The 12,973-nt window shown below is 35.6% G+C and overlaps 1 protein-coding gene across 2 annotated transcripts in view; it reads right to left on the reverse strand.

Annotated features, from left to right (window-relative positions):
- Positions 1 to 12,487, reverse strand: part of mRpL46 (mitochondrial ribosomal protein L46) — a 32,198-nt gene extending 19,711 nt beyond the window's left edge. Inside the window, exon 1 of one of the 2 annotated variants that reach the window (XM_076457483.1) lies at positions 12,322 to 12,487. In XM_076457483.1, the coding sequence (XP_076313598.1) occupies positions 12,322 to 12,406 (85 nt within the window). In that variant the 5' untranslated portion in view covers positions 12,407 to 12,487. Of the gene's footprint in view, positions 1 to 994; positions 1,029 to 12,321 lie in introns of those variants that run through there. The other variant, XM_076457484.1, reaches the window with a different exon arrangement.
- Positions 12,488 to 12,973: the final 486 nt, after the last annotated feature.

Genomic DNA, 12,973 nt, shown 5'->3' on the forward strand with positions numbered 1-12,973 from the left:
TTTTATTCAGATGCTCCATGTGAAATGATGGATTCATTGGCATATAACCAACTTACAATGATGATATGAGAAGAACCAAGTTGAAACATCATTAGGTGTACATCCTTAAAGGAAGCTCTCCAGTCAGTGATGGAACTTGATTCCATTGAAGTTGTAGGTGAACAACTAAACCCACCATTTAGAACTTGCATGATCACCAGAAGCACTGGTTCTAGATCTACAGTTGAGGCTTTGAAAGGTGGGCAGTTACCTCTAGATATGAAGAAAAAAGCTGGACTGACATAAACAAAGTGGAAATAAAGTTACAGCAAGAAAAAGCACTAGAAATTACACTTACTATAGGAAGCTGCTCTACACTTTATGTATAGGTGACTGGCACTGAAAAAGACAATATGTTGAAAACTTCACAAGGAGAAAGGGATGCAAGATTAAACTAGCTCCACTGTCTACAAACAAGAAATATCTATGCACTAAATTACAATTACTATATCACATATTGAAGTTTCAGGGACAAGGAAATCAGTCACTGTACAACCAAGAAGTGAAATACTCATATTAGAGAATATTATTAATAAATTTACATTTACTGACTGAGCTGTAGTCCAGTGTATCCTAGAAAATTAATTGCTGGAAAACTTTTATGAATATGAAGAATAAAAATGTTACCATTATGACCACAAAATTCAGGTTTGGATGGGGCATTACAATATGTAAGATAATACTTCCACATCAAAGAACACCAGCAGACAAAGTGTATGAAGTACATTTTGTGTGATTCTCATGTTATTAAGAGCCTTGTGAAAAAACAACTCAAAAGGAAAGAGGTGATCATTCTGCCAGTCTTGATGGCTAAGGAGGAGGAGGAAGAAGCAGAAGTGCTATATACCTGGCAAATTCTTTCACCTAGAGTATCAGCAATGCTCCAGGTATCAGATACTTCCTGGCCATCAGAGACCAAGATCAAGAGAGGGACAGAATTATATTTCCCACTGACCTTTCAGATCTTGTCCCATATGGTTTTGGAACTGTTGGTAGAAGATATGCTGATTGTGAACTTAATCCAAGATTCCTTCTGGCTTTGATGTCTTACTCATCTAGCATGTGCATGGGCCTGCTGGAAAGCGATGTGATGCAAGAGTATGGGATACCTATAAAAAGTATCCCAGGCCCATTTTTGAGTCTTCTGTGCCAAGTGGCAGGCAGGATTCCACCACAGACGAGGATATCATGGAAAGCGTGTCTATGTTTGAGGAATACATTGAGCAGCTGCCTGTATAATAGTCATTTCACAAACAAATCTTTAGTAAAAATATTTCATTAAAAATATGATTTTTATAAACAAAATACTTTCAATCTTTACTAAAAGTATACCAAATTTTATGAAAACAGGCATGCTGTTTTAAATGTTACAGCATAAATACTTAACATGCAATTGAGAGATGAACTTGTGTATATTATACTGGTCCTGTAGCAAGAGGTTTAACTGACAATTTTTATTAGTTTTTGCCTATATTTGAGCAATTCATTTGTATTTTGAATGTCATTTTATAATATCCAATCAAATAATAAGACTGAATATCCATTTCTCTAATGTTCAAATCTAGATAATTGGTAATGCAATTTATTTTACAACTATTTTTTTACTGAGGAAACAGGGACCAAGTGTACTTGAAATATCTCCACTAAAACTATTTTCTTTCTGTTGAGCAGAACATCAACCTCAATCTTTCTAAATACTGATATCAATTTTTCTCAAACTAGTGATGCAATACGTTCCTGTGAATCTTTCTTAAGCTTTATAGATTGAGTTTCATTCCTGATCCTATGGATTCAGAAGCTTGTTTTCAACTTGCTTTTCATATTTCTGCAAAATTATTTCACTTGTATCACATTTCTTACAGTTTTTTGTACTACTATTTATTTCACACACTATCTCAATTCCTGTCTTCAATCCAGTTTTTTGCTCCTGCATCTCTTTTAAGTCCTCCTTTTATTACTTATGCACCAGTTTTTAGCTGAGGTTTCAATTTCTTTTGCCTCTTGTGGTGACTCACTTCATAGCGTTTTAAAAGCACCATGGGGTTTAATTTTTACTTCTGGAGAAAAATTGAAGTCTTATTTCAAATCTCACTGTAATCATCTGATACAAAAAGTTTAGAGTACACTAAACACAACACCAGGTTCCAGTTTCCATCTCTTCAGCATATGTATATATCCATTTGTTTCATACATCTGGATCTTTCAGAAATGAATGCTGTATTATTTTATTGTTCAAAACATTTTCTTGTTTTTATACTTTGTTTTGGTGTACAGGAACAATCCAATGCATTCCTTGCATTTCATACTGCATAAACACTAGGAAACAGATTAGGCTGACTGCAAGCAAATACAGGGACTGAGGCAACCTCTTTAATAACCTTGTGGCCCTTCCTTTGAACCACTTTCAGCAATTAAATGTCCTTTTTTAAGGTAAAGAGCCCAAGACTGAACACAATACTCAAAATGAGGCTTAAACACCAACATGTACAATATCTTCTTTAACCCTTAAATGGCAGCCATCATCATCTGATGCTGCTACCTATGACATCTCCACTGTTTAACACTCCTACGAAAAGTGGGGCCTAATAGGCCCCAGAGCAACTTGAAAGGTTATTAATATTAGGCTAATAAATTTGTATTTAAATGAAATTGCCATTTCATTTGATTCATTTCATCAAATGAATTAGCCTAATTTATTATTTATTAGCCAAATTTATTAGCCTAATATTAATAACCTTTCAAGTTGCTCTGGGGCCTATTAGGCCCCACTTTTCGTAGGAGTGTTGAGTTAAACTTGATTTTTAATTATAGGTTTATTTATGTACTTTTCCTTCTATCTTTTATTTCACCTATATTTTTATTTGCCTTAAAAATGTTAGCTCACTTACCACTAAGTGTACGTTAAATATTAAGCCTTTCTAATATTAAGAAGCCAACAAGTTTTCCCTAGGTGTCCAAGGAATATTAAGTTTATATACGATTATATAAAATTATAATTTCTAGCTATTTGATATGCAATTTCATGGTGTATAGAGAAATAAAAATGTCTCCTCTCAAAATAAGACTTATGAATGATGCATGTCTGTTCATTATATAAAGTTATAATTGTGTTACAGACAATCACTTGGCTATTGTTTGTTTGATGTTATTAGATCTGTTTAATATTCTAAATTATTCTTTTATGTAATCTTACAAATTAGGTTTTTTGTTTTCTTCTGGTTATTCTTATGTGTCATTTAATACTGATATAATAATAGCATTACTGCTTTACCCTCTGGACATTTCTGTGTTTGAGATATTTAGTTACAAGAGTTTTGTCTGGGCACTTGTTTATTAATTTTTTAAATCTGTATAACTTTTGTTTTGAGTAATAGTTATATTTTTATCTTACCTGGAAGGCACATTCATTTTACATATTATGGGCATTTATTCAATATTTCTGTAAATGCAATTCAAAATCCTATTTACTACACTGTTAGCAACAGCACACTGCTTGGATGATTAAAGATACTGGTCAGTTAACATGCCAAGATCCATTTCCTCCACAATATTGTTTAAGTTATTATCAACAAAATTATACTCTTAGTTTAAATGTCATATTCCAGTTACCTGCCCAACTCATTAACTGATATAAATTCTTCTCTAACAGCCAGCAACATCTATGACCTTGACACCATCAGAAAATATAATCTATTTACTGACCCTTCCTATTCACTGGTTTATCATTATCTATCAACAGACTTTAAAGCAAGAACTGTTTTTGACAGTCATAAAGGGCACTTGATAACTATTTTTTAGTTGTCCTACTTAAGTCTATTTTTTTTTTTTTTTATTAAGTTGAATTTTTGAATTAAAACTAAAACAGTCTGAAATCCAATTTCTATATCTAATGTACAGTAGTAAGAGAGAAATTACAGAAATAATAGTTTTAAAAAACACTCTGTAGCATAAGTTGAATGGTCATAACACGCCAGGATTACTAACAGGTAAGTTGGCCTTTCCAGTACTTGTTTCAAGTTATCTGACTTTACAGCCATTTTCTAATTTTATATCAAACTAATTGTACTTCAAAAAGGAATCATAAAAAAGGTCTAATTTATGAATTAAAAACTTAAGTAGCATAAAAAAGATTAATGGCCTTTAAAAACTAAAAACATTTCCAAGATGGACAGTGTCACCATCGCCAATAAGACTGTCTAACATTATGGATAAACCTTGGGGCAAAACATGTTTAAAATGGTGCCGTCATTAAGTCATAACAGCAGCAAGACAGTAAAATGTAGCTTATTGTTACCTGAGTTTCACATAGACAAAACATTGATGCATCAATCCCAGATAAAAGAAAACAATCAGTTAGAAAACTGTGATCAATGCATAATCTAGTTATAACAACTTCCTCTTTCCAATCCTTATGGAAGCAAGAAGGCCAAAGTCCAATAGAGGATTGTATTTGGAAAAGCTTGTTTTCACATTGCTCACTCCAAGTCAACTGCCAACTGGCAAGGAGCTAAGCCTTGAACACAGGACCATAGTCCACGTATGGAATGGGTACAGCAGTGATAGTGCCAGAGCAGACAGACTTAGCTGTGGTGTCAGCAAGTTCGTTACCGCAAATACCAACATGGTCTGGTATCCAGAAGAACTGGATAGAAGTAAATGTTAAAGAAATATGGGCCAGTTGGTTCTCAATATTAGCAAGAATAGGGTGAGAATTGACATGTAGTGATTCCAGGGCTAACAGAGAGCTAAGTGAGTCGGTATAAATAGTACAGGTAATGTACTGCACAGCTTCTATGTGATCCAGGAAGAGAAATGATGCACAATTCAGCAGTGAATAAAGAAACTGCATGCAACAATGGAATCACAGCAAACAATAGCAGAGATCACAGAGTCATCTGATTTCAAACCATCTGTATAAATGGAAATGGAAAAATGGTTTGTAAGATGTTTAGCAAATAGAAGGCAATACTTCCAACCAGGAGTATCTGTCTTCTTCAGATGACTCAAAGAAAGGTCACATTTGAGGACAGTAATTAGCCATGGTGGGATGAGCTGATCTGTGAATTCTGCTGTCACCAAAAGACAGACCCAATTCATCCAACTGCACCTGGAGGCAAAGGCTAAAAGGAACAGTAGCAGACCATATATTATGAAAAAGTGTGGTCCACTATGGAAAGAAAACACAACCCCATGTGGGATGCTGTGGTAAAGATCAAAGTTTTGAAGCATAAATTAAACACAGTTGCAAATGACAAAGGTGTAGAGGGTGTTTAGAACTCCCTGGAGGCAAAGGCTAAAAGAAACAGTAGCAGACCATATATTATGAAAAAGTGTGGCCCACTGTGGAAAGAAGAAACAACCCCATGTGGGATGCTGTGGTAAAGATCAAAGTTCTGAAGCATAAATTAAAGGCAGTTGCAAATAACAAAGGTGTAGAGGGTGTTTGGAACTCCGTATACAAACTCTGGACTAGAGTAGTGCAGAAGGCCCCTGTGCAGAGCCAAAACCCCAATGGTGAACAGTGTCCAACATTTTCAAGGCTGAAGTCCTGGCAGAGCCATAGATCAGAGATCCATAGTTTAATTTTGATCAAATAAGGGCATGATAGATTTTTAGCATGGAACATCAATCAGCCCCCAAGAAGTGGAAAAGAAGACACGGATGATGTTCAGTGCCCTTGTACACTTGACATGTAGCTTCTCAATGTGTGGAATAAAGGTCAGCTTACGGTCAAAGATATACCCTAAGAACTTTGCCTCAGGGACCATGAGAAGCACAGCTTCACCAATATGAAGTTCAGGATTGAGGTGAATACCCTGTTGATGGCAAAAGTACATGCAACTAGGTTTGGAGGGAGAAAGGTTGAAACCATTTGCTGTGATCCACATCAATAAATGATTGAGGGTAGTTTGTAGCTGCTGCTCAATATACCTCATATTTGACAACTGACAGAAGATGTGAAGTTGCCAACAATGAGACCATTTGTAACTGTATGGGGTAGTTGTCCACTAATGTCATTAATCTTTATAATGAAAAGTGTGATATTTAAGACAGCCCTGAGGGAGTCCAAGTTCCTGTGAGAAAGAATGGGAAAGTGTAGAACCCACGTGGACCTGGAATTGCCGATTCATTAAAAAAAATTAATAAAATCAGTAAATTTCCACACAACCCATACAAATGGAGGTCTCACAAGATACCATATCTCCACGTTGTATCATAACCTTTCTCAAGGTAAAAAATACAGAAACAAGATGTCATTTGAAAAAGGTTTCCCTGATTGATGTTTCAAGTCAAATCGGGTATTCCATGGCAGAGCACTGTCTTTGGAACCCACACTGAGTGGGTGAGAGGAGGTTGTTTGATTTGAGGAACCAAACAAGATGAGCATTAACCATCCTCTCTAAGATCTAACAGGGACAGCTCATCAAAGCAATTGGGTGGTAGTTCAAAGGAATCTTGGGATCCTTCCCAGGTTTAGGAAAAGGGAGTACAATAGCATGGCACCAAGCATTAGAAAAAAACATTCTCCTGCCAGACCTGGTTAAAAACAATTAGAAGAATAGCAAGAGAAGCAGCAGAAAGATGGTGCGCCATCTCGTAATGAATACCATTAGGTCCGACTGATGTACTGCCAGACCAATGAAAAGCAATTTAAGTTCCATCAGTGTAAGGGATGAGTACAGTCAGAGAAGCAATCAGCCTGAAAGGAAAGAAGCAATCATTCTGCCCATGTTTTAATGGCTAAGAAGATAGGGGATGAAGCAGATGTATCAGATACATGACAAAAGCTTTTGCCAAGAGTATTGGTGATGCTCTGGGTAGCAGCAACTTCCTGGCTATCAGAGAACAAGATTGAAAGGGGGGACAGAAGGATATTGGCCACTAACCTTTCAAATTTTGTCTCATATGACTTTCAAACTGGTGATAGAAGAAATGCTAGAGGTGTATTTAATCCAAGATTCCTTTTGGTTTTGATGTCTGACTTGCCAAGCATGTGCACGGACCTGCTGAAATGCAATGCAATTTAAAAGTGTAGGATATCTATGAAAGGTATCCTGAGCCAGTTTTTGAGCTTTTCTTGTCGTGTGGCATGCAGGATTCCACCAAGGACGAGGATGCTGTGAGAAATGTGTCGAGGTTTTAGGAACACACTGAGTAGCTCCCTGGACAATATAGTCAGTCACCACTGTCACACAGTCATGTATTGATGGCTTACACATGATGGCAGGATCATGTTCTGAGAGAGTGGTGAAAGAAGGCCAGTTAGCCTGTTCCAACTTCCATCGAGGCACACAGGTCGGATGGCACTGACCACGGCCAGTCTCTCTCAAAATGATAGGAAAATTATCACTGCCCCATGGATCATTGTTAACTCTCCAAGAAAAGCAAATGAAAAGTGAAGGGGAGAATATAGAAAGATCTTAGCAGTAAAAGACTGACCAGGTGCATGAAAATAAGTATAAGAACCAGTATTGAAGAAAGACAAGTTGTGGTCCAAAAACATACACTCTAAAGCATGGCCCCTCCCATAAGTACTAGCACCACCCCAAAGGGAATTATGTCCATTAAATCCCCCCAGTAGTAAAAAGAGGGATGGTAACTGCTCAATGAAGGCTTCAACATCTGACTGATCATAGACCTCTTCAGGAGGCAGGTAGAGAGAACAACTAGTGATGGTACGACCCAAGGAAACACGGATGGCTACAACCTCCAAGGGTGTATCACATGATAAGGTCAAGGTGGACATGCACTGATCAATCAGAAATACCACCCCACCATGCACTCATCTATCATGTAACCTGTCATTTCTATACAAGGAAAATTGCCAAAAGGTAACTATCAGCAGGTTTCAGAAATGTTTCCTGTAAGGAGAGGCACACGAGAAGGAAAAATCAATCAAATCCTTAATGTCATCTAAATTTGATAGAAAACCTTAACAGTTCCACTGGATCAGAGTGCCCATTGTTATTTATGTGGAGGAGAGTGAGCAGGGAGATCTGTTTGTGACCACATTTTTTTTCTTTATTGGACAAAGATCTATCAACCTCTATGGATCCTGCCCTGGGTTGAGTAGGCAGGTCTCTGTCTGTGGACAGAGATTCCAATGTCTGAGGGTATGAATAAATGGTCAATTTACTTTTTGGGACTGCAGAAGAGGATGGACCCAAAGAAACATTTGAACCTAAAGGAAGTAAAACTGGGCAGTCACTGGAAGGAGTAGCAGGGACAGAGATGGAAGAAGACATAGATGCATCAACTTTTTTAATTATGGAGGGCACAAGATTCTTAAGATGATTTGCAAACAACTCTGTTGGAGGCACAAAAAGATCTGTCTGCACTCCCACTGTGGCAGTTGAATGGAGTGCAGCAGCACATGTCTGAGATATAGAGTTGGGACAGTAATTTCCAAGCCTCTGAATAGGTGATATTAAACAGTCTTTAAGCTTTGCACTGCTATCTCTTCTACCAATTTACAACAAGAAAAAGAGAGATGTGGGCCACAACAGTTAACACAGTGTGGTTCCAGGTTGCACTTGCAAGCATTGTGGCCTTTATCACCATGAGCACATATCAAAGAACTATGGCATGATGCTTTTGAATGACTAAACTGCTGACACTGGAAACATCTGAGAGGGTTAAATTTATAAGGCCATACCTTGCAGTTCAGGTAACCTGCTTTGATTGTGGCAGGAGGACAAAGTGATGAAACGTTAATATCAGAACATTAGTCGAGTCCATAATTCCATCTTTACAGGTGGAGATTCAGCATACCATAGTAACGCCTTGGCTGGAAAAACCAATGAGGATTTCTGACTCGGGAATGTTCTATAAATCCCTCTCAACTATAACTCCTCTGGAAGAATTCAATGTTGCATGGGGAGTAACCTCAATGGGTATATCCCCAATGGCTTTTGATTTCAAAGAGTTTGGTATGCTATGGTGAAGATGTTTCCACCAAAATATCTCCAGAACACAACTTCTTTATTGACTTTGGGGAGCCAGCAAGTCCCTCTAATCCCTTCTGAATGAAAAATGGAGATATCTGCCCTAAGGATTTCTCAGATAAAAAATGGAGAGTCAGAAATCAAGGTGTAGAATTTGGCTGTAATGATGACTGTACAAGTCATCCATTCATGGTTGTTTTTCAATTATCTGTTGTTTTTTTCCAATTCTTTCATTTTTATTTATATTGTTAGAAAGAGGGGTATCCATAACAAAGTTACATTTCAGTGACCACTGACTCCACCCACCATGATGCCTTACGAGGGGATGCACTACAGTGCCAAACAAGGACACTGCAGCAACACCAGGGTTTCATAAGCACTATATCCAAACACAAACATCAGATACAATATCCACAAGACCTGTTGAGAACACCCAACACTGGTACTTGGTTGACCGTTGACCCTAGCTCAAGTGGACAAGCCGATTAACTCTGGAGGGCCACCCCAAGGCTGCCTGTCTACAAAGTGGTGTGTTAGGGTTGGACCCCTCAACCACTAGGATCCTCTCCTCCCCTTCACAGGTCACCATGCATGGCAAACACATGGGTGGATGTTTAGATCCCAAAGGAGGTAAATGGAAAAAAAAACCTTTCCTGGGAGGTCCCCTCACCACATAATGAATCCACACTAAGGGGACTTTAGTTGTGCTGTTTGTTTTATTAAAAGTCTTAAAAACTGCAATAAAGCCCAATCCACAATCTTAGATAAAAAAACTTAAGATCTGGAAACAACAGGCTAAACTTCATTTAATTACTATCAGTAAAATTACTTGATGAGTCACAACCAGCAGTAGTGAAGGTCACCACCTTACAGATGATTTAAAATGTTTACTTTATCTACAGGAGCCAAATTAGTAAACTGGTAAGACTGTTGATCAAATTAAACACTTGTATGTATTTTTTAATTGTATTAAGGATGCTGAAGTTGACTTGGATCAGTTGGAAATCTGGGAAAATATTTGATAAATGAAATGATTGAGTTACCATCATATGGATCACATGTTTGATATAGATCGGAGCCAACTCAATGAAACATGACTGCAGGAAAGGTTCTTGACATGGTGACTCACTCACTCAATCCATCAAAACAGTGCTGTGTTATAAGAAGCAATGGTAACAGAATTCGAGGATTTATCAACAGATGTAGTATATAAAAATCAAGAAAAATACCCATCTCTATGCAAATATCAGTTAGGTCTTACTTGAAATAATGGGTACAGTTTTAGTCTTCCTATTTGAGAAGTGACACTGACATCAGAGAGAATTCAGAGGAGGGCTTGTCTTATGGGGCAACAGAATGATGCAAGTTTAACATTAAAAAACAAAATACAGGCTAGATTTCAGTTGTTTTTTTTTAACAGGTTGATTGGATTATGAAGCAATTTAACACAAGCAGTAGTAAAGGGCAGCACCTTACAACTTTAAAAGAGAAATTGATAAGTGACTCAAATTACATTTTCCTCACAGGTAGCTATGGATAGTTTTGAAAAAGCCATATGACCATTTGCTGTGCATATATTATGTTAAAATCAACTATTCCAAAATGCTTCCCATAATTAATAACTTTCAAACATTTGATGATAAATAAATAAAAACTATAAACTTTAATACCAAACAAAATTCAGGAAACATTTTCTCCATTTTTAAAGAGCCAGGTTGGTTTAGAAAGTTTTCCAGTTGAATGATAAACATTAGTAAAAACATTTAAGCACATTAGCAATCTTTTTTTTTTTCTTCAAAAGTAAGGTTTATTTAAAAATTATTTAAGGGCAAAATGCTTTCATGCTAAAAATATGTTAAAACTCCATAACATTCTTCATATTTACATTGGCTACCCAATCTTTTTTCAAGATAGCATGCAGTTTCTGGAAGTGAAATTACATAAAACTGAGTACCCAACTCATACTAATAATACAACTAATTTCAAGAAAACAATATAAGTTATATAATCTGTGGCCAATCAAAGAACTTTTACACCACAACTGTTATAACAATAATTATATGCAGCATCTTCTGGCATAGTAGGATCTTTAATACACTATACAAGAAAAATAGTACAGCTCATAAAACCTACTAGCATCCCTTTGATAAAAATCCAAAACTTATCACCACATGTAACTAAAACCATCAATAAGAAAACATTTCAGAAAGCCACTTAACCATTATACATTTCATCATAATAATTAGCATGGTCATCACAGCAGTTTTAAGTAAATTTAAACAGTACATGTCAGATGAGTTAATAAATAAGAATAATTCACTCCTAATTCCAAAAACTTTAATTTTATCAGTAAAGCAGATTACTTTTGAATAGATTATTCATGTCCACAATTATTTAAAGCATCCTAATTCACTTAAGTTCCAATTCTTCTATACTTTATAATGTAAAACATGAATGCCCAAATATTTAAGCCTCTCTTGAGAACTTTAATTTTGTGTACAAGTGTTGTATTATTAAGTGTTGTTCTTGTTTCACATTATTAGAACATAGTTTTGTATATTCTCAAATATGTAAACCAGGCATCATTCTAACTAGCTGACACTGACGTAATCATACAATTCACTGTGAATGAAATTTCCAATTAATTTTATCTGAAACTTATTCAAATGATACTTCTATTTTTCTCTCTAACTTTTGGAATTAATAATGAACAAATAAAACTACTACTATGAAGCTTCTATTACAAAACAGCACATAGACTGTGAATACAAAGTAATGATCATTATGTACATTTTGCTAAGTTCTTAATAATGTTGATAGATTTATGTAAGTTATCTTTATTTTTGAATGAAAATTTACGACCTACGTTATCATATAAAACTTTTGACTAATCTTATAGATAATATTTTCATTCATTATATAAAGATACGTTATAAATTTTAAGAATTTGTTAAATAGCATTAAAATTTTATATTCCAATTCTCAGTTACATACGTTAAGAGTTTTTGTACGCGTTAACCTTGGCAGATTTCGTTAGTTATCTATATTGAGACAACTTTATACCAGTATAAGCTTATACTAAATTTAGTACCACTACCACCATAAAGGAATGGTAGAAGCAATGCTTCTATTTCATCTTTAAGTTCCAACTTCGAAGTTAAAGTTACAAGCCGAGATTCAGTGTTATCATTTTAATATACCAGCAAAATAAAAAAATAATAAATTCGGCCAGTGCACTATGTATGGAATGTGAAACTAGTTAGCCTGGAACCTAAGAATAATTGAAGAAGTACTGCTTCTAACAAAAATCCAAATATTTTATGATACAAGCGCCTACCTCTATGCAGAATACAAGAGTATGATAATAATCTGTTAACACCAATAGTCGATGCTGCCATTACCAAAACCAGTACCAATTTCATAAAAGGTGTTGTCACTAGAGGTCAATTTTTTAAGCAGAATCCACCTTTAACACAACGAGGATATGATATATTTGAATGGTGTGTATTTGGAACCTTTAAGTAATATATATAGAGTAAGATTTTACTCCTGAAAAAAAGTTAAAAGTATTTACACTTACATTTTATATTTCTGTCAAAATTATAAATTAATGGTTTTTTTTTATTAGGAGCCCCAAAAATGACAAATCTCATGCGGAGATTAACAACAGATGAATATATCTCAGAATGGCTGGTATGGGTATTAACACTTTTACTGATATATATTTTTATTTCAAGTGGATTTCTCGTCATCAAGCATAACAACAGATTAATTATTTTAACCATAAAATAATAGTACATCGGCAACAAATATTTAATTATTGAAGTTTTAATAATATATATTTATTCCATCTTCGGCAACCTATTTAAGCTAGGTAAAATATTTGATACCGTTTATTTATTGTTAAGCACCGGGCTACACAATTGGCTATTTGTGTTCTACCCATCACAAGTATTGAAACCTGATTTCTAGCGGTATATTTCCGGAGA

Source organism: Tachypleus tridentatus, chromosome 9 (assembly GCF_004210375.1).
Source record: "Tachypleus tridentatus isolate NWPU-2018 chromosome 9, ASM421037v1, whole genome shotgun sequence".
In the NCBI taxonomy this organism is placed as follows: domain Eukaryota; kingdom Metazoa; phylum Arthropoda; class Merostomata; order Xiphosura; family Limulidae; genus Tachypleus; species Tachypleus tridentatus.